This window comes from Heteronotia binoei, chromosome 3 (assembly GCF_032191835.1).
Source record: "Heteronotia binoei isolate CCM8104 ecotype False Entrance Well chromosome 3, APGP_CSIRO_Hbin_v1, whole genome shotgun sequence".
Lineage (NCBI taxonomy): Eukaryota > Metazoa > Chordata > Lepidosauria > Squamata > Gekkonidae > Heteronotia > Heteronotia binoei.
In genome coordinates, this window is record NC_083225.1 from 96,733,377 (window position 1) to 96,756,334 (window position 22,958).

Here is a 22,958-nt window from a genome sequence, read left to right on the forward strand (position 1 = left end):
CATTATGACCAATCCATAATCACATTATGACCAATCTATAATCACATTATGACCAATCCATAATCATATTATGACCAATCCATAATAACATTTGTGTGCCATAACAGGTGATCATCTACAGATGTATCCAACCATGACAGCACCTTTTCAAGCTACTTTGCTTATATGAATTGCTGCTTGTTTTACCTTGACATTTTTATCCATTGTCAAGCCAATTACATAATGTTGTATTGCCAATATGGTTTTGACCTTGTGGATTTGCCTTTGAAAGTGGAAGGAAAATGACATAATCAGCCTCGGATTCAGCAGGAACTCAAAGGAGTGCAGCTCCTGAACCTTTCTGAGGGTTCCCCTTCCTCCTCCCCACCTTGTCCATTGAATAGTAGGTGCAGCTGCATAATAATCCCTGGATTAGCTCCACCACCTATTTTTCTACAAAGCGATCCCTGGACATAACAAATATGATGTATCCTAGAAGTAGTCTTATTCATCCTATATATATAAAAGCCCAAGTGTATTGGTATTTTCCAGCTCTCCCATTGGCTGTGGTGTGCAATCTATCAGCCATTGGCCTGTCAATGATCACTCAAGTTCTGTTGTGTTCCATTAGTTTTCACTTGTCTCTCCCGCCTGCTGTTGCCTACCCACTCTCTCTGGTATTTGGAAGAGAGATCAGACAGCTGCAGCAGTGATATGATGAAGAGACAGGGAACTAAGGTGGTAATGCAACTCTCCCTCCCTTCTCCCAGGACAGATGAAGACTGGGGAAGCTGCTAGGCAACCAAGTTTGGTTCTTTCAGTAAAGGGAGAGGCCTCAGCTGAATATAATGCCATGGAGTCCACACTCCAAAGCAGTTATTTATTGTCTAGAGTTCAGGTATGATAACAGGGGATTCTAAGGCTCCATGTGGAGGTTGGTTACCCTAGGCCTGGCTGCTTGCTACTGTTAAGCTGCGGCCCCCCTATGACAGCCAGTGTGACATAGCAGGTAGCTCTTCAGAGCAGGGTCTGCCAGATCCAGGTTCTTGCTGTGGAAGCTAGCAGGGTGATTTGGACCAGTCACAGACATTCAGCCTAACTCACTTGACAGGGTTGTTGTGCAGATCAAAAGGGGGAGAGGAGAATGCTATGAGCTGCCTTGGTACTCACTGCGGAGAAAGATTGTCCTTTTCCTAGGTAGATCCTGTGAGGAGGCAGAGGAGATGGAAAGCTGAAATCAGAGGGACAGATAAAGGTAGACGGATGGTTGCCTGGGAAGGAGATAAGGTTCCCAACTGGAGTTGGGAAATTCCTGGAAATGAGGGGTAGAGTCTGGAGACGGTGGGGTTTAATGAGGGGTGGGACCTCAGACAGGTACAGTGCCATAGATTCCACCCTCCAAACTTGCCATTTCTTCCTGGGGAACAATTGTTGCCAATTTCCAGGTGAGAACAGCCTAGAGCACCGCAGTAAAGGTTAAATGCAAACAAAAAAACTGTGGAAAATCACGAAACACAATGTAACACTACTTGAATATTAAACAAAATTAAAAAAACAGCACCAACAATAGTTCATAGAAAAATTCTTGTAATCACTATAAGAAAATACACAACACTTTACTTTTAATAATATCTAAATACACATCACTTATATCTCCTATAAATCACAATAAACAGTTCATGTCAATATCCTTGCGTATGTCATTTCTCAAGTTGACTTCCAGAGTTCACAAAAAAGTTTACAAAAACAATCCTGCAGCTTCCTTGTGGTGGATTAAAGTGCCAGTGCACTCACAAATCCAGTGGCCAATACCATCTTTGAAATTTGATACTTGATTTATTTAGTCCAGCAAACATTAAAACTTCAAATCTTCAAAGAAAGAAAACAAGTGCATGCGTGAAAAACCTCTGATGAGGACTTGCATTTATCACCGTTTCTTACCCAGTCTTTTGTCGAAGAGGCTTCTCCCACTTATCTGAAAACAAAGAGCCACATGATAACCTTCAAACATAATGCACACTATATAATTCTAGTAAAAAACTTTTTATTTAATATTTACTCTGCAAACTGCTTACTAGTTCACCCATTCAAAAGCTATACAGCACTATGCACGGAGAAAACTCTCAGCATTTCTGACATACACACAATCTTATAAATTCTAATACAAAACAGCTGCTCTCTACTTAAAGAAACAGCACCCAAGGGGAAACTGTGACCATGCCTAAAGCCAGTACAATTTAATTAATTAAAAATTATAGAAACAACCACAAGAAATATGAAAAAAAATCTGCAAAAATCACAAAACATTTAGTAAGGACTACAGGTAGCATGTAAGATCGAAGGCTGAATTTAACCCTGCAGGCTCAAGGGAATTCATCCAAAATGTGTCCTCTCTGAGTAAAACCTTTTGGATTTCCTCTGATGTGGTGTGGGCACCCTGGTACTTATACAAAACACAGAATTTAATATCATTTTCGGAATGTTGGTTAGAAATAAAGTGCTCCATAAGAAGAGCCTCAAAATTTTGTAAACGAACTCTGGACTGGTGTTCCAGGATCCTGATCCATATTTGTCTAGTAGTGTTGCCTATGTACACCTTACCACACCCACAAGTGATCACATAGACCACGTGACATGTGGAACATGTGCTAAAATGGCGCAGCTTGACTCTTAAGTCCATTGCCAGGATGTACAAATTTCTTAGTATAAATAGCCAAAGGGCACACTTTGCATCTTCCGCAAAAAAAATTGCCACAATTGTATCCTGTCTTATATCAGAACATATGATTAGATCTTTAGTACTCTTTGTCTTTCTAAAACCAATGAAGGTTTTACAACCTGGGGCTTCACTTAAGATGTACAAATGTTTATTTATAATTTTCCTGGTCCTATTGGGAAAAGGTGTGTAATCAAAGGAACAAACTATTTGTTGATCTCTATGATTCTGCTTTTCCTCAAATAGCAGTGTTCTATCCATCCTGTCAGCCTTAGTGACAGCATCAGTCACCACCTGAGTGGAATAACTCCTTCTGACAAAATCCCTAGCCAATGCAGCTTGATCTCTCATATAATCACCTTCTTCAGTTGAATTGCATTTAACCCTTATAAATTGGCTATAGAGAAGACTCCTCTTTAAATGGGGCAGATGGAATGATCGCTAATTCAAAAAGGAGCTCCTGTCTGATGGTTTTTATACAGCTTTACAGAAAGCTTATTACCTTCTGCCCTATAGACTGTTAAGTCCAAAAAAGGCAAAGCTGTAGAGTCAAACTTCCCAGTAAATTTAATATTAGGGTGTACCCCATTAATCCATTCCAAAAAAGATGGTATCATGTCCTGACTTGACCCCCCAACGTTCTTTCTCATGGAAGAAGTGGATCTAGTTTTTGAAAAAAAATTATTTCAGATTCGAAAATGACTTCTTCCTCCAAACCCAAGGTGTAACTATGGGTAGCAGTTTGGCTCCATCGGTTGCCAACTTATTTATGGCACACCTGGAGAAACTATATATATGCAGTGAGTTTAATCCTTTTTGTAAAAGTATTGTAAGATATTTTAGATCTTAAGATCTTTTTTGGAATGGATTAATGGGGTACACCCTAATATTAAATTTACAGGGAAGTTTGACTCTACAGCTTCCCCAGTAAATTTAATATTAGGGTGTACGCCATTAACCCATTCCAAAAAAGATGGTGTCATGTCCTGACTTTCCACAATAAGGAACAAATCATCAATAAATCTCAAGTGAGGGCAGCATTACAACTGCTTTCCATATGCATAGATAAACTCCCCTGGAGAAAATGGCTGATCACTTCCCTTACAAAAAATGGCCATCTTGAGGTGCATAGTCTATGGTATACCATAACACAACCATGTCAGGCCAAAAAAAACCAGATCATGCCATGAGCTCACATCAATGCTAAATGCTGCAAGGCTGAATATGACAGGAAAAGACGGCAACAATGCACTGCAAACATAAGAAATGCTGAGCTTCAGCATCTGTGTGACTGTCATCATGCCCCCTGCGCCCCTCCACAATTATTCTTCCTTCTCTCCATTCTAGACCTCTTTCAGAGCTTTAAGCCACCACAGACACAGGGAAACACACACACATAGGGGGGAAGCCATCATCTGTTTCAGCTGCAGGATGGATGGGAAGACAGCAAGGGGGGGAATGAGTGAATGCCAAGCGTTGGGAGTGGGTGGGAAGACAGCAAAGGTAGGGGGTGAATATCATGACTGGGGGGAGTAGTGGAGTGCTAAAGTTGTGGGGGTAGTTGAGAGGAAGAGGGTTGGGGTGGGTGGTAGTTGGGGGGATGGGTGGGAAGACACCAAGGGTATGGGGGGCGGTAAATGCCTCAACTTGTGTGGGTGGGAAGACAGCAAGTGGGGGGGGGGGGCACTCGCCCAGACCTTATTTCTAATTCTAAAATAAACTCCAAAGATGTTCTGGATAAAAGCAGGATAAAAGTTAAGTAGTTGAAAGCAAATGTTAATTCCCTCAGGTACACACTTCCAGTAAGAGATGTTTGGATCAAGTTCTTTGTGTATGAATGTAGAGCCAATGGAGATTCACTTGTTCCAAAAGTTGCTCCAAAAGGATCTCTCTGAACTGGGCGCATTTGGAATGCTTTGTACAGTTTGGTACACCCATCTTAAGAAACAGAGATGGAAAAAGCAGATCAAGGAGTATGAGCGGAAAGGCACACCAGGGGTGTGGTGATATCCACTACCAGTACTTAGATTACTTAAAAAGATTATGAATCACCTACAGTGAGAGCCCCGTGGCGCAGAGTGGTAAGCTACAGTATTGCAGTCCAAGCTCTGATCATGACCTGAGTTGGATCCTGGCGGAAGCTGGGTTCAGGTAGCTAGCTCAAGGCTGACTCAGACTTCTGAGGTTGGTAAAATGAGTACCCAACTTACTGGGGGTAAAGTGTAGATGACTGGGGAAGGCAATTGGAAACCACTTCATAAAAACATCTGCCATGAAAATGTTGATCCAACGTCACCCCAGAGTTGGAAATGACTGGTGCTTGCACAGGGGACTACCTTTAATTTTTTTTTACAGTGGATATGTCTATCAGTGATTTTTTTTTTCATTTGATTTATATCCCGCCAAAGCAGGCTCAGGGCGGCTCAGAACAATAAAATCACAAACAATTAAAATTTCAGTTTTCAAAAGTTTTATTAGTTTCAGAAAAAATGGGAGGGTAAGTATAGGGGGAAAAGAAAGAAAAAAGCACAATACATTCTGATCTTATTCTACATAAAATGCTTTCAAAAAAACACAAGAATGATTCTACAATATTTTCTTTACATAAATTGTCCCATATTATTTTATCTAAGGTATATATAATCCATTTGTAAATTTTATAATATAAAATACAGGAAAAAAGGAAAAAGAAATCAGTTCACACCAAAGAATCTTAAGAGTCTTGAATCTCCAACCAAGCATATAATTTCATCCAATATTTTCTTGCTGCTTCTTTAGATTTCCCAGGCATCAGCTGAGATAAAAAGTCCATTTCTGCTGTCTCTGGAATTTTTCCCACCAAGTCCATTTTCGTGGGAATTTCCTGCGATTTCCATCTCTGCACCAGAAGGATCCTAGCTGCTGTGATAAAATGTGCCAACAAATGTCTCATCTCTCTTGTATAATCCTCAGGAAATATGTTCAATAAAAATAGTTCTGGTTTGAAATGGATCTGAGTCTTCATGATCTTCTGTAACATTTCATGCACCATTTTCCAATAGTGTTTCACCATCTCACACGTCCACCACATATGGTAAAAGGTACCAATCTGTTTAGTACATTTCCAACATTTGTTAGACATATTGGTATAAATCTTACACAATTTATGTGGGGTCAAGTACCATCTATAAAACATCTTGTAAAGGTTTTCTTTGAAGGCTACTGACCAAGTTAATTTAACATTAAGCTTCCACAGTCTTTCCCAATCTTCTAATGAGATATTATAACCAATTTTTTTTGCACATTGAACCATACAGTCCTTTACAACTTCATCTTGTGTCTTCATTTGAAGTAAGTTCGCATATAGTTTGGAGACAACTTTTCTTGTGGGCCCAAAATAATTTTATCAAACAAGTATTGTTCTGTATTAAAGCCTGTCACTTTGTCTTTAGCATATCTGGATTCAACTTGCATTCTCAGCCACCAATTCATTTTAACGTCCATGTTTTCCAATTCTTCTTTGGTTTTCAATTGATTATCTTTTCCCAGCAAATCATCATACCTATAGCTCTGATTTGATTTGGATGTGTAATGCTTCTACTGGTGAAACCCATCTTGGAATTTTTTGGTAAATTCTAGTCTTTAACCATGACCAAGTATGATACAAGGATTTTTGAAACCAGTGATTCTTAAAATAGGAGTGGCCTTCATGTCTTTGATACCACAAATACGCAGGCCATTCCATAGTCAAATCATGTCGTTCTAACAACAATTGTCTCTTGTCCTTCAACAATATCCAATCTCTTATCCAAATAAGTGCAGATGCTTTATAGTACAATTGCCAGTCTGGAAGGCCCATGCCTGCTCTTAATTTAGAGTCCTGCAATGTCTTTAATTTAACTCTAGCTTTTTTACCTTGCCATACATATTTAGCAACCATCTTGTTTAATTCTTGAAAAAATCCACTATTTAAGAATATTGGGATAGTTTGAAACAAAAATAGTAACCTAATAAAATATTCATCTTTATTAAGGCTATTCTTCCCATTAAAGATAAGTTCAAATCATGCCTTTTTTCCAATTTTTTTTTAAATTTCTTTAAGTAGTTTGTCATAATTATTTTCTTTTAAGTTGCTACACCTGTTTGAGATAACCATACCTAGTGTGGTGCATGTCCCTTTAAGAGGTTATATATATATTAAGATAGGAAGTAGGGAGTAAACCTTGCAGCTGTAGGACATGGTTTTATGTTGTGCATATTGACTGACTTGGAGATAATAAAACAAACTTGAAGACTGACGTGGAGGCTTTCTTCAAGAGACATAATAAATTGGCGATGAAAGAGGGATGGCATTTTTGCCTCTGAATCCACAAGTACCTTTTTTGCAAAATCCAGGTGAACCTACAATTATTTTCACCTCATAGATCCGCATGTTTGACAATTACCTACTTGCAATTAGTGACACTGCAGTGTCTGAAGAACATAAGCTTGTAGTCATTGCAAAAAATTTGGACTTTTTTTAAAGACTTGTTATAGCTGCCAGAATAATCATCAGTTGCATGCAATCCAAGTACCTGATGTAAATGTTTTGAACGTGAATGGGAATAGAAGTATCTCTGAGGCAAAAAGAATTATGTGTACTGTTAAGATAACTGTTAGTCCCTTGGGGGAGAGTCATGAAATTGAGTTGATGTTAGACACTGGGTCAGCAGTCTCTATACTATCTGAGGCATTGTATTTGCATATTTTGGGAATGTACCATTAGTGGAACCAAAATTACAACTGGTTTGTTATTTAAAGAACCAAATACCTTTATGTGGTTGCCTATCTGCTGAAGTGAACTGTGGTGCAAGTTGTGCACCTGCAGAATTTTATATTGTGCCTAATGGTACCCCTATTCTTGGCAGGGACTTGTTTGCTGCATTAAAGCTGATGGTAGTGGATGGCTGTGTTGTGGCCCCACAACTGGAGGCTGAGTCTATACAGAGTGGGAATACTTCTGGAAGTGGGGATACCTTGGTACAGGAGATTGGGTGTACAAAGGGATTTGTCCATAAAGTAAAAGTGAGGTCTAATGTGATCCCTGTTCAACAGAAGTTACGATGATTGCCATTTGCTGTGAGAGATGCTGTGTCAGAAGAGCTTAAGAAATTGATGGAGAAGGATATTATTGAGGAGGTGGACTCATCAGAATGGGTCTCACCCCTAGTGGTGGTAAGAAAGAAAGACGGAAGTATACGTCTTTGTGTAGATCTGAGAGAACCTAATAAGGCTGTGGTGATTGATAGTCATCCATTGCCACATATAGAAGAAGTGTTCTCTGAATTGGCAGGAGCTAAGATGTTTTCCACCTTGGATTTGCAGAGTGCATACCACCAAGTTATGTTGCATAGAGAAAGTAGAGATCTTACAGCATTTATTACAAATGATGGGTTGTTCAGATTTAAGCGAGTTCTATATGGATTGGCTTCAGCCCCTGCTGCTTTTCAAAAGATGATGTCTTTAATACTTAAGGGGCAGAATGGGGTGCACTGCTGTTTAGATGATATTATTTTATTTGGAAAGACCCCAGAAGAACATGAGAGAAATTTACAGTCAGTATTAAGATGTATTAGTTCAACTGGGCTGAAACTTAATATGGAGAAATGTAAACTTAGGCAGGTGGAACTTCCTTTTTTGGGACATAGCATTTCAGCAGAGGGGTTGAAACCTGATGTAGATAATGTTGAAGCAATTATGCAGGCACCACCTCCAACTGATCTACAAAAATTGCGTTCTTTTTTGGAGCTGACTTCATGGTATGCAAGGTTATTCCTAATTATGCTTCAATTACTGAGCCATTGAGAGAACTGTTGTGTGGAAGTACAGCCTTGATATGGTCATCTGCAGCTCAGGCTAGTTTTGAGACTGTAAAAGATTTGATCATTCATAGCCCGGCTTTGGCATTGTTTGATCCATCTCTGCCTATAATTGTAACTACTGATGCTTCTGAATATGGCCTGGGAGCTGTTTTGACTCAGCTCCACAAAGGCAAGTTAGAAAAGACAGTTGCGTTTGCATCAAGAACATTGACTGAGGCTGAAACTAAGTATTCTGTGGTTGGAAAGGAGGCTCTTGCATGTGTTTGAGCCACAGAAAAGTGGAGAACTTATCTGTGGGGGTCATCAATTTAAATTATGCATTGACTATAGCTCCCTGATAACAATGTTGACATCAAAAGGATTGGGAAGAGCAGGAAATTGAATTGCTAGGTGGTCAGCACGACTGCTTTGTTTTAGTTAGGAGATGGAATATAAACCAGGAGCAGAAAATGTAACAGCTGATTGTTTGTCGCGACTTCCCTTGCCATCCTCGGGTGCATTGCCAGAAGAGGATGTAGAAGTAGTTGCACTGCTTTCAGGCATTCCGGTTGCAGTCACACAAGAGAAATTTTAAGCTGCATGCTTGGCATGCCCAGTTCAGCAGAAACTAAGGGGATTTCTGATGAATAAATGGCCTAGTAAGGAAAAGGGAATGGAGTTAGAACTGTTGCCTTATTTTAGAGTACGTGATAAACTGTCATTACAAAATGGCTGTATTTTACGAGGTACACATTGGTTGCTTGTCCCAGAAGAATTGCAACCTACATTTGTAGCTCTTGCTCATGATACACATCAAGGAATTGTACGCACAAAACAACAATTGCATGATTTGTATTGGTGGCCTGGGATGGATTCACAAGTGGAGGCAGCCATTAAGGCTTGTGTCACCTGCCAGTTACATGATAAGACAGCGGTTACACATCCCGCACCATTACAGCTGGTTGCATTCCCACATTCTGCTTGGGAGAAAGTTGTTATTGACATTGTGGGACCTTTTGATACTGCGCCTATTGAATGTCTCTATGCTATTACACTGATAGGCTATTTTAGAAAGTGGCCAGAGATAGCATTTACATCACAGGCCACGTCAGCTGCTGTGATTAAGTTTTTGTGGTAGTTTTCAGTAGGGAAGGGGACCCTAAAGAGTTGATCTCTGATAATGGCACCCAATTTACTTCTGTGGAATTTGAAACATTCCTTGTGGAGCGAAATATTATACACAGGAGATCATCAGTGTATTATCCACAAGCTAATGGAGAGATTGAACGATTTAATAGAAGTTTGAAAGCTTGCAAACAGCTAAATTGGAAGGAAAGGCATAGGTTACCTTTGCAACTGATTTTTTACAAGTATATAGGTCAACAAGGCATGCCACATCACAAAGATCCCTAACAGAATTGTTGCATGGGAAGGAGATGCGTACTAAGTTAAATGTTACTGGGATTTTAAAGGCAAGGACTGATGTTGTGACAGATTCAGAATTGAGGAAAAGAGTGAATCAGGAGCAAGAAAAATATAGGGCATATACAGATAGACGTAGAGGTGCTAAGGATGTTAAGTTTGAGTGTGGCTCTTTTGTTAGAGTAAGGAGACCGGGAATTTTACGAAAGGGGGAATGTCGGTTCACTCGAAGTTATTGAGAGGAGAGGACCATATACCTATAAAAATTAGCAGATGGGCGAATATGGAATGCGTCTCATTTGGTATCTGCACATTCTAGTGGAAGGAGTTTTGAATTAGACGACTCTCCTTTGTTACCAGGGATTCAAAATGAGGCTGGTCCTGTTTGTGAGGGGACTAATTCAAGGGATCAGCCGGAACTCTTAGATACACCTCAAGAGACACTAGTACCACAACCATTACCGTCTCAAAAGGCACCGCCAGCTGCAGCAACGGAGAGGACAAGAAGAACAAGATGACCACCTGTTTGGATGAAGGACTATGTTATGAATTGGCAAAAGGGGAGATGTGGTGTATGTCCCTTTAAGAGGGTTATATATAAGTTAAGATAGGAAGTAGGGCGTGAACCTTGCAGCTGTAGGACATGGTTTTATGTTGTATGTATCGACTGACTTGGAGATAATAAAACAAACTTGAAGACTGACGTGAAGGCTTTATTCAAGAGACATAACACCTAGATATTTGATTCCTTTTTCATACAAAAATCTTGATTTTTGCTGGAAGGATTGAATTTGTTCCATCGTCATATTCTTTGTCAAAATTTTGTTTTATGATAATTAATCTTTAACCCTGCCCAATAACCAAATTGTTTGATTTTTTTTGTTAGACAATCTATTGAGGCCATTGGCTGTTCTAGTATAAAAACTAAGTCGTCAGCAAAAGCTCTGAGTTTATATTGTTCATCTTTTATCACAGCTCCCTTTATACTTGCATCTTCTCTTATTTGATTGTTCAATACCTTTAAAGATAAAATAAAAAGTAGAGGGGACAGTGGACAGCCTTGTCTTGTACCTTTTTGAATGTTGATTACATCTGTTAGTTCGCCATTCACTGTCACCCTAGCCTTTTGTGAGGAGTATATTGCTTCTATCACTTTTAAAAAGTTTTCACCACACTCCATACCTTTCAGTTGCTGTAACATAAAATGCCAATGAACATTATCAAAAGCCTTCTCAGCATCTAGACAAATTAAAGCCAGTTGCTTCTCTAGATGATTCTCATAATATTCCAAAATATTACAAACAGTTCTAACATTATCTTTCAAATATATTTTAGGAAGGAATCCTGCTTGATCATAGTGTATTATAGATTGTAAAACTTTCTTCAAATGTTGAGCCAATATTGCAGCAAAAAAATTGTAATCCACATTTAAAAGAGAAATTGGACAATAATTTAACGTCTTTCAAGGTTATCTTCTTTCAGAATCAAGGATATTGTAGCTTCTTGCCTTAAAACTGGAATTTGGCCCTCCTTTTGAATCTTTTCAATAAGGCGTTTAAATGGTAAAAGTAAAGATTCTTCATAAGCTTTATAAAATTCTGCAGGTAATCCATCTGGTCCTGGAGATTTACCATTCTTTTGAGATGTCACTGCCTCTCCAAGTTCCCTTATTGTTATTGGTTCATTCAGAATTTTTGTTGTTCTTCTGTAAATTTGCTAAGATTATTTTGATTAACATATTCTTCTAAGCCTATTTTATGAGCTTGCTTGTCTTCATACAATTTTTTATAAAACTGTTCCACAATTTGACGTATTTCTTGTTTTTGAGTTTTCTCTTTGTTATTCTCATCTCTCAATATCGTAATTATTCTTTTGGTCTTTTCTTTTCTCATCCTATAAGCCAACCACCTTCCAGGCTTATTAGCATGTTCAAAAAAAATTTGTCTAGCGTACCTTACTTTAATCTCCACCTCTTACATGAGAATTAAATTCAATTTATGTTGTATTTCTTTCACCTTTTTTTGGAGTTGATATTTTGTTGGTTGTTTTTTAAGATTCTTCTCAGCTTCTCCAGCTTGTGTCATTAAATTTTGGAAATTTTCAGTTCTTTCTTTCTTTTTCTTAATACTATATCTGATTGCAATACCCCTATTAAAGGCTTTAGCAGTGTTCCAAACTACTTGCATCTTTACCTCTTGTGTTATGTTCTGTTTAAAAAAAGATTCCATTTCTGCTTTGGATTCTTTAAGAAAGTCTTTATCTTTCAAAATGGAAGTATTTAACTTTTATGATCTTCTCATCCGTGGGCCTTTTAGCTTTATCATTACAGGGCAGTGGTCTGAGATGACTCTTATTTGGATTTCTGTATCCACTAAATCTTTGATCAAACTTGCAGAAAGCCAACACATATCAATTCTTGAGCAAGTTTGGTGACTAGCTGAGTAGTAAGTAAAATTTTTGGAGTTAGGATATCTTGTTCTCCATACATCCAGCAAGTCCATTTCTTCTGCTAATTTCCAAAAACTTGTTAGTAGCTGAAGATCTTTACTTTTCATCTGTTTGTGCATTTTTTTATCCAGTAGCCTATCAGAAACAGCACTGAAATCTCCTATTAAACAATATTCTACATACTCTAGATTTGATAATTTAAGACGCAAATCTTGAAAAAAATTCTCTTGATGATTATTTGGAGCATAAATGTTTGCTAGTAAAAAATTTTTATTATCCACTGTGATTTCCACTAATAGAATTCTTCCATCTTCAGAAGCAAATTGCAATTGTGGGTTAAATTTATCCTTAATATATATTGTCATTCCCCTTTTCTTCTTGTACATATCTGTTGCTGTGAATAAATTACCAAGTTTTTTATTTTTCAAATAGTGTTTATCTTTAGTTAAGATATGTGTTTCTTGTAAGCAAATTATGTCCATTTCCATTTTTGCCAAATATCTAAATGTCTTTCTCCTTTTGGCAGGAGAGTTAAGTCCATTCACATTAATTGAAATTATTGAAGCCATTATGGGTTTTGCTCATCATTATCTTCCTTATCTTTTTTCGAATGCTGTCTTGTATGGCATCTTCGTGGTTCATTTGGGTCTTCTTCACCAGAATTTTCTTCCTCCTCCTTTTTTCTTTACCTTCCTTTTTGTTCATTCTTTCCAGAAAGTTCTGGGCTTTGAAAATGGAGTTAATCCTATATCTGTTCTCCTGGTACGTAAAAAGACCCTCTGACATTAGCCACATGTAGGGTATTTCTCTTCCTTTAAAAAAATCTGTTAATGCTTGATATTCTCTCCTCCTTTGTCTCACAGGCCACGGAACCTCTCTTAGGATCTTCACCATGTTTCCAGATATCGTCATAGGTCTAACTCTTACTTGTTTCAAAATGTCATCTTTAGTCTTCTTTCTTGTAAGTCTCAAATGTACTTCACTAGGTAGTTTATTTCGTCTGGTATAACTTGATGGCACCCACCTAACTTGGTCAAACTCTTCTACCATCCTCTGAGGAGTCACCTGTAAGATTTCAGCCAAGGCTTCACTTAATATTTTCTGTAGATCTTCATTTTTCTGTTCTGGTATATTTTGAAACCTCAACATGTAGGCGGCTTTGTCTACTTCCAGCTGCAGAAGTCTAGAGTCTTGTAAGCTCTGTTCTTTTCCCAGATGTTCCACCTTTTGGGTGTTCTCCGTCACCTGATCCTCTAATACTTTTAAGGCTTTATTGGTCTCAGCTGTCTGTCTACTATTCTCCAAAAGCTCTTATTTAATCTCTGCCATCTGTTCACCAATATTGTCTACTTTACTTGTCAGCAGTGTTATAGCCGTCATTAAAGTAGTTTGCAATTCTTTCATATCTCTTTGCCTAGTAAATTTCCCTGGCCCAGGTAGAGCACTGGGCGAAAAAAATAGTGGCTTGCCTTCTTTGGTCTCCTTTTTTTAACAGGTTCTTTGGGCACAGTCCCAGCTTTAGTTTCCATTCTTCTTGAATTAAGTACACTCACAGCCACAAGTTCAAGAAAGCCTCTTCAACTTTTTGTTTTAAAAACTCTATGTTCCTGTTTACAACCGATAGGCTAATCTCATCCATACACTGCCCTTATTATGAGATAGTTCTAAAAAGTTCTATTATAAGATAGTTCTAAAAAGATAACAACCTTCTAGCTTCTATCAACAATTTGTGGTAGCCAGCAACAATGTTAAGAATAATAGTAAACACAACTTTTCAGTTCTCCGCCCTAGATATCCAATAGACAAAACTCCAGTTCACTCCAAACACAGCAATTCACTGCCCAGTGTCTCCCAGTAAAGCTGATTCAGATGCAGTTCATCTCACCACCACAACATTCAGATAATTCCAAAGTTCAGCAGCTGCAAAGTATCAATTTGTAATCCAGGGCTGAATGCCCTATTTGTGATCCCAAAATGAGACCCAAAATTAAACCATAAACCAATATTCCAAACCAAGGGTAGAAAAATCCAGCAAACCCAAAACCAAGAACAAAAAAAAGATTAAAAATGGTAAAAACAGGGGGGGGGGGGGAATCCTTATTTGGTGATACACAAACAAATAAAAAATGGCAGATGCATAAAAAGAAAAATCCAAATCTCAAAATATTTAAACCATGTCCTGAAAAAAAATAATCCAATCACAGATGAACAAAAGGCAAGAAAAGGAAAAATAAAAAAAACAGCTTAAAAGGTTATATACATATCATCCACAAAAATAGCTAAAAATCCACTTTGAAAGTTTGTAAAGAAAGTCTTCTTACAGCCAAAGATCCTACAATGCCTTATAAGTCAATATCAGGTATCCACCAGCTTTAAGAATTCACAGCCATGTAAACTTGACAGCAGGTATCTTTCCCCAAATCCAAAGTATTTTCCTCCCCCAGAGGGGTTTAAAGTAGCTCAGTTATATTCAACCATCAAGTCTCTTATAAAGATACAAATTGGTGTATTCTCATGCAGGTATTTTCAATGATCAGGTTATGCAGAAACTTTTGCAAGCCTTCAAAAAGAATAAGGGAGAGTCCCCCCCCCCCATTCTCAGTCTTTTGCCTCACGTAAAATCTACTTCACTCCTGATTCTCCTTCTCCTGCTTCTCAATGGTATTACCCATCCAGAAAATAGTATATAAAAAAGAGACACATCAGTAGAGAGATCAATGTCACTCGTCTTGAAGTCACAAAACTTGAAGATCCAGAATGTAGGGAAAGAAAGAAGCCAGTGGCTGACCCTCTTGCCATTTAAAATGGCACTCGGGGTGATGAGACTAGAGAAAAAATGAGATTGGGGAGCAACAGCCTCCGCTAGCATCCCCAATCTACCGTCTGGATTCCCCTGCCTTCTGGGACCCTTCCTGAGCCTCAGAGTAGAGTCGTCCTTCGGGGCGACCCCTCAACACACCAATTTAAAAGTGGCTCAGGACACAACGGTCCAAGCCACTTTCAATGCCGCATCGCCGAAATTTCACAACATTAATACATCATAATTTAAAATTCAGCAGTTAAAAACAAACTGGTGCTAACATCATTTGGTGTTGTTTCTCTTCTGATGAATTCAGTATTTCTTAACTTTGCTCCTACAATAACGGTGACACAGAATCAGTTGAAGGCCAACCGGAAGAGTGTGGTCTTACAGGCTTTGCAGAACTGGGCGAGGTCCCGCAAGGCCCTCACTTCCTCCAGCAGTTGGTTCCACCAGTAGGGGGCTGCTATCGAGAAGCTGAGATAACTTCCATGCTGAGGGGTATTTTATACCTCTGAATAATATTTGCTTGGAATCAAACAAGACAAGAAAACTGTTGGCTTACAGTCTTGTTCTGGGTTTCCTATGATTTGACAGTAACTGCCACCACAACACAGAGATCTTTAATGAATATGCTCATTTTGATAGCTTTTGCCTGATTCATAGGGGGTTTTATTAGGTGCCGTGACAGAATTAGCTCTTTGTTGCTAGTGGTGAGTTAGTTGGTGGAAAGACAGAGGATCTGAGTTTCCTAGTGGTGAGGCTACTAAGGATGGTCAGTGGCATCTTAAGCAGAGTTACACCTTAATAAACCTATTAATTTCGGTTCCAGGAAAAAAGCCCAAAGGAAAAAAGTTCACAGAAAAAAATCCCACAGACACAAATGCTCACGGGGGAAAAGCCAACATGGAAAATGCCCACATAGAAAAAAGCCCACATGGAAAGAAGCACCAAAGATATTGATAATTGTGGATAACCATGCACCTCCATTTATGAGGATGAACATTTTATATTGTTATTTTAGGATCAAAATATGTTATATTCACATGCAACAATTTTATCAATTATATCTAAATAATATTTTTGCTTAGATTTGTATATTTGATGGACTGCAGTGGGACCCAGCATGCCAAATGGCTGTTGCATGGGAGTAGGAGAGGTAGGAGGCAGCCTGGGGTGCCACCTCACCCACCCCACCTCTCATCCCACAGATCTTGGCTTCCTGGGTCACAGACCCGGGAAGCTGAGAGTGGCTGGATGGTGTGTTGGTGAGGCTCTTCTCCGAGCTGGCTTCCTTTGCAAGGGAAGACAGGCTTGGAGGACTATGAGCTCTGCCTGGCTGTCCTTGCCTTGACGAGCAGGGCACACTCTTCTTCTCCGAGCTCAGTTTCCCTTGCAAGGGAAACTGAGCTCAGAGGAGAAGAGTGAGCCCAGCTCTGGGATTGCCACAAACTAACACTGGCTAATGCACAAGCAGGTTCTGTTAGTTTGTGACAACCCCAGGTCCAATGCTTGGGTCTCGGGCACTCAAGGTCAGCACCTGCCCACATGCCTGCCCAGCCGCTGCATACCTGCCCAGTGGAAGGGCAGCAGCATGGCAGGAGAGTGCGGAGAGGGCTGTGGGTGACCTGCACCCTCGCTCTTGGAAGCAATGTGAAACTATCCTTCTTAGGGTAGTTTTGGAGCACTTCTGAGAGTTCACTCACAGGCATTCTCCTCCAAGTTTGGCTTCCCTTGCAAGGGTCTGTAACACCTCACCTACCCCACCCCCCATCTGTAGTACACAAACCCAGGAAGCTGAGAGTGGATGGATGGCATGTTGGTGAGGCTCTTCTCCAAGCCCGACTTCCCTTGCAAGAGAAGCTAGGCTTGGAGGAGAGTGTGCCTCGCCCAGCTGCTCTTGCCTTGATGAGTGGCAAGTCTTTTCCAAGCTTGGAGGAGAAGCTGAGCTTGGAGGAGAAGGCACCCCACTTGGCTGCTCTCACCTGGAGGGGCTGGGTGCACTCTTCTCCTCTTGAGCTCGGAGAAGAAAAACATGCCCTGATGGTCTGCTCTCACTTTCAAGGGGAGAGCAGCTGGGCGGGGCATACTGTCCTTCAAGCTTTAAAGCCCTATATGGCCGAGGACCTTTCTACCTTAGGGACTGCCTCTCCCCATATATTCCCCAGAGAGCACTGAGATCTAGTTCCCAAAATCTCTTAAAAATCCCTGGACCAAGGGAGGCCAAACTGAAAACAACTCGAGAGCAGGCCTTCTCAGTAACGGCTCCCCACTGGTGGAATCAATTACCAGCGGAGGTTCGAGCCCTGCGGGACTATAATCAATTCCGCAGGGCATGCAAAACTATCCTTTTTCAAATGGCCTACAAGATTGAAACCTGAAATGACATCCAGCCATCTGATATACACTGTCTTGTATTATAGCACCTTATCTGTTGTGGTTTTAACTAATTAATTTATTTAATTAATGTATTTTATTGTATTTTATTGTATAATGTATGTCAAGTCTGCTCATAACTCTGGTCAGGCCTGCACCTAACATTGGCTCAGGAGAAGAGCATCCTGGGTAAAGCCAAACTGTATTACATTGCTACTAGCTTAAACTCTCCTTACCCCCCTCCTTTTCTTTGTTATGTAGCCTTGCTTTGAAATGGGAATATGTGAACAGTTTATCTGCACCTTCTCAGGCTTGGCACTGGGGGAGGTTGAAGCCAGAGACGCTCAAGGCCAAACCGGGCCTGAGAACGAAGTTGTAACATCAATGTGTGAATGTGCTATGCATAGTACCCCTCCCTCAAGAATCCCTTTGAAGTGTACCTTATATGATTGCATTCTACTGTATGATCTTTAGTCTTTCAATCTTACTGTAGTCGAGAACCATGATATCAATAAACTAGTTACTTTGTTTCAACGAAGACTCGTTATTGAATCTACCGACTTGACAATGTATTTACTGTAATTCATGGCACTTTCCATGTCTGTGAGCCGCCCTGAGCCTGCCTCGGCGGGGAGGGCGGGATATAAATAAAAATTATTATTATTATTAAGCCAAGCTTCCTTTGCAAAGGAAGCCAAGCTTGGAGGAGAATGCCTGTGGGTGCACTCTCAGAAGTGCTCTAAAACTGCCCTAAGAAGGGCAGTTTCGCATTGCTTCCAAGATTGAGGGTGTGGGTCGCACACAGCCCTTGCTGGACTCCCCTGCTGTGTCACTGCACCTGCCCTCTGCCTGGGCAGGGATACAGCAGTGGGGCAGGCATGGATGGGGAGGCAAGGGGGCAAGTGCTGACCTTGGGTGCCTGAGGCCCAAGCACTGAACCTGGGCTTGCCACAAACTAACACAACCTCCTTGTGTACTAGCCAGTGTTCATGGCAAGCCCAGAGTTGGGCTCACTCTTCTCTGAGCTCGGCTTCCCTTGCAATCGAAGTCAAGCTTGGAGAAGAACACGCCCTGCTTGTCAAGGTGAGAGCAGCCGGGCAGGGCTCACTGTCCTCTGAGCCCGGCTTCCCTTTCAAGAGAAGCCAGGCTCGGAGAAGAGCCTCACCAACACACTATCCAGCGTGTTGACCCAGGAAGCTGAGAGCTGCAGGATAGGGGGTGGGGTGGATGAGGTGAAATCCCAGGCCACCACCTACCTCTCCTACTCCCACGCATCAGCCATTTGGCAAGCCAGGTCCCCCTGCAGTTCATCAAATATACAAATCGTAGCAAAAATATTATTTAGTTTTAGTTGATAAAATCACAACACAAATTGTTGCATGTGAATATAACATATTTTGATCCTAAAATAACAACATAAAATATAGGCAATGCCTGTTCATTCTCATAAATGGAGGTGCATGGTTATCCACAATTATCAATATCTGTGGTGCTTTACATGGTATTTTTCCATGTGGACTTTTTTCTGTGGGGTTTTTTCAGTATGGGCTTTTTTCCATGTGGGCATTTTTCCATGTTGGCTTTTTCCCTGTAAGCATTTATGTCCATGGGTTTTTTTCTCTGAGGTTTTTTCCTTTGAGCCTTTTTCCAGTTACCATTAATTTCAATAGATTTAAATGACCTGAAGTCTGATTAGGATGGTGCTGTAAAATAGTTCACAGACTTGTCCATAATTCTTCTACAGCAGGATCTATCACATTTCAACAACATGCCCATAATGGCATCTGTCACAATGAATGTGTGTGTATTCTTCAGGTTACTTGAAATCAGCACTGCTGATCAATGAAGTTGTTGAATGGCTTTTTACTTAAGGAATGTATGTCAAAGGCAGAGAGAGAAACAAACAGCAGCCAGTCATGTCAGTACTTCACAAAGAACTAGAGATGCATTTTTCATATGGGAAAGCCTCATCTCCAGCATCTGCTGCTGTTTAATTGACTCATTTTAACACCTTCAGAGTGTGTGTTTTTTTAATCCATCCAAAATGCATTCTAAGGATATGAAAACCCAGCTTTTTCAACTGGAGTAAATTATGTAATTTAGAACAATTTACACACACTATTTAATATGCATATTTGGGGGCCCTTCATATGGAGTATTTCTCTTGTTTCACTTGACAAAAACTTGCTACTAATAAGATTTTTTTTAAATAGTGAAGACAGAATAGAGAAAGCTTTACAAAAGTAATGATGCATGGTCATTCACACCATACTAAGGGAGCGTCATAAGAAGTCTAGACAGTACTTGTTAGCAAGCTTAAAACTCAGGATTCATGGGGGGAGATTCATGCACTAGAGAGAGAGAAAGAAAGCAGCAGTTTAAAATGTTTTATTCTCTTCCTCTCTCTCTCTTCTGTCCAGGAAAGGGCATGACCTTAGTCTTCTATGCACAGAGAAAGACGTGCTTCCCATTATTCAGTAGAATGATGTTATTATATTGTAGGAAGTATTAATGACATTGGGGAAGGCAATGGGAAACCACCCCGTAAAAAGTCTGCTGTGAAAACGTAGTGAAAGCAACGTCACCCCAGAGATGAAAACGACCGGTGCTTGCACAGGGGACTACCTTTACCTTTTTTTATTGACATATTACATATATGAGTCTGCTTGTTAGTTGTTACCTGAATGTGAATGAGAACCTTCGTATTCTGTTGCTGAAGAAACATTGACCAATTTCCCACTCACCTTACACCGCTCTCACGTTCGTCTTCTCAGCGGGGCTTCCTTCTAATTTCACACTATCTGCCCCGAGGCTGCAGCAAGTGTCGGCATTTTCGTGCAGAAACTGCTAAAAACTAGTTTCTGTTTGCTGTGCAAAAACACCAATGCTTGCTGTAGCCCCTGGGAAGATAGTGTGAAATTGGAAGGAAGCCCCACTGAGAAGACAAATGTGAGAGTGGCGTAAGGAGAGTGGGAAATCGGTCATTGTTAGGTTTTTAAGTTTGTTCTCCCAGTCGTATGTCTTACGCAGTTGTTTGGAATAAAGTATATTCTCAGTGCAACTTGCTTTTATGATCATTATCTTTTTCCTTCTCTAACTTTCAGGAAGCGTTATCAGTTGTGAGTGAAGATCAATCTTTGTTTGAGTGTGCATTTGGAACTCCCCACCTCACTAAGACCGAGATGACTGCTTCCTCTTCCAGTGAATATGGGCAAGCATCAAAGATGAGTCCCCGTGTCCCCCAGCAGGATTGGTTGTCACAAGCCCCAACCAGAGTCACCATCAAGATGGAATGCAATCCAAGTCAAGTTAATGGCTCAAGGTAAAGAAATAAATTAAGGACTGGAAATGAAACTCTCTTTGGGTCTGTTTAAACAAGATTTCCTCTGAGGATTCTCCTCAGTCGGGGACAAGGAGTGAGCTGAGAACAGGTGAATGGTCAGATTGGGAGTTACTTAAACATGAGATTTCTCAAAACCTTGGAGGGTTAAATAGTGACTGAAGCACCTGCTATGAATTCTTCCTGAGAATGCGAGGAAGTAATATTCCCCCTAAAAGACTCTTGTATCATCTTTTAAAGATGTATTCATGCTAGGGTGACCATAATGTCTGAAGGCCAGCCAGGGACACTGGGGGGGAAGGGGGGTGCGCGCGCGCAAAGCGCGCGCGCCGCCGGAAACAGGAAGTGACGTCACTTCCGGCGACGTCACTTCCGGTGATGTCATGCCACCACCGGAAACAGGAAGTGACGTCACTTCCGGCGACGTCACTTCCGGTGATGTCATGCCACCACCGGAAACAGGAAGTGACGTCACTTCCGGCGACGTCACTTCCGGTGATGTCATGCCACCACCGGAAACAGGAAGTGACGTCACTTCCGGTGACGTCACTTCCGGTGATGTCATGCCACCACCGGAAACAGGAAGTGGCATCACTTCCTGTGACATCATTTCCCCCGCGTCACCTGCCGGAAACAGGAAGTGACTTCACAGCACTTCCTGTGACGTCCCCAAAAATCCCCCAAATATCACCGCCGGAAACAATTTTGTTCTCAAATCCTGTATATACTTCATCAGTATATGGGATAAGGCACTTTCTCAACTGTGCTGCATAATGCAGCCTATTTATTTTGTCCTGTTGGCTCTGTTGGCTCTATCTGCGCCACCTTCATCACTTTCGGGGTGTGGATCCCCCAGTGGGGTGGTCTCCCGACTCCCTCCGCCGACTGTTTCTGATAGCCCTGCGCCCCCTCTTTCATTTGATATGTGTCCCGTGCGGGTGCCACCCTCCCGCCGGGAGATGCCGCAAAATGAGCCCCCTTGAGGCTTATGGCGGCAGGGCTCGGGGGAAGCGAGCTAGACTGCTGTTCTTTTGAGGGGTTATAGAGTGTTTCGAGCCCGTCCCTGTGGCATCGGTCCCATCGTTGTGGGACCAAGGGGGCCGGCGCAGCGGCACGCCGAAGCAGCCTGTCACTAATAACACCGGTCAAGATGCAGGACAGGAACCTGGAAGTGACCGACAGGCTGCTTCAGCGTGCCGCTGCGCCGGCCCCCTGGGCCCCACAATGATGGGACCGATGCCACAGGGACGGGCTCGAAACACTCTATAACCCCTCAAAAGAACAGCAGTCTAGCTCGCTTCCCCCGAGCCCTGCCGCCATAAGCCTCAAGGGGGCTCATTTTGCGGCATCTCCCGGCGGGAGGGTGGCACCCGCACGGGACACATATCAAATGAAAGAGGGGGCGCAGGGCTATCAGAAACAGCCGGCGGAGGGAGTCGGGAGACCACTCCACTGGGGGATCCACACCCCGAAAGTGATGAAGGTGGCGCAGATAGAGCCAACAGAGCCAACAGGACAAAATAAATAGGCTGCATTATGCAGCACAGTTGAGAAAGTGCCTTATCCCATATACTGATGAAGTAAATACAGGATCTGAGAACAAAATTGCACTAGAAGACACAAACGCAAAGCTCCCTTACACTGAATCAGTGCTTGGGTCCACCAAAGTCAGTATTGTCACATAAGAGAAGCCCTGTTGGATCAGGCCAGTGGCCCCTCCAGTCCAACACTCTGCGTCACATAATAACATAAGAGAAGCCCTGTTGGATCAGGCCAGTGGCCCATCCAGTCCAACACTCTGCATCACATAACAACATAAGAGAAGCCCTGTTGGATCAGGCCAGTGGCCCATCCAGTCCAACACTCTGCATCACATAACAACATAAGAGAAGCCCTGTTGGATCAGGCCAGTGGCCCATCCAGTCCAACACTCTGCGTCACATAACAACATAAGAGAAGCCCTGTTGGATCAGGCCAGTGGCCCATCCAGTCCAACACTCTGCATCACATAACAACATAAGAGAAGCCCTGTTGGATCAGGCCAGTGGCCCATCCAGT

General features: G+C 41.3%; 1 protein-coding gene across 5 annotated transcripts in view; it reads left to right on the plus strand.

Moving 5' to 3' along the window:
• Positions 1-22,958, plus strand: part of ERG (ETS transcription factor ERG) — a 283,816-nt gene that overhangs the window by 196,711 nt on the left and 64,147 nt on the right. For all 5 annotated transcript variants that reach the window (XM_060234254.1, XM_060234256.1, XM_060234257.1 and 2 more), the window contains one exon: positions 20,665-20,882. In XM_060234254.1, the coding sequence (XP_060090237.1) occupies positions 20,665-20,882 (218 nt within the window). The remainder of the gene's footprint in view (positions 1-20,664; positions 20,883-22,958) is intronic.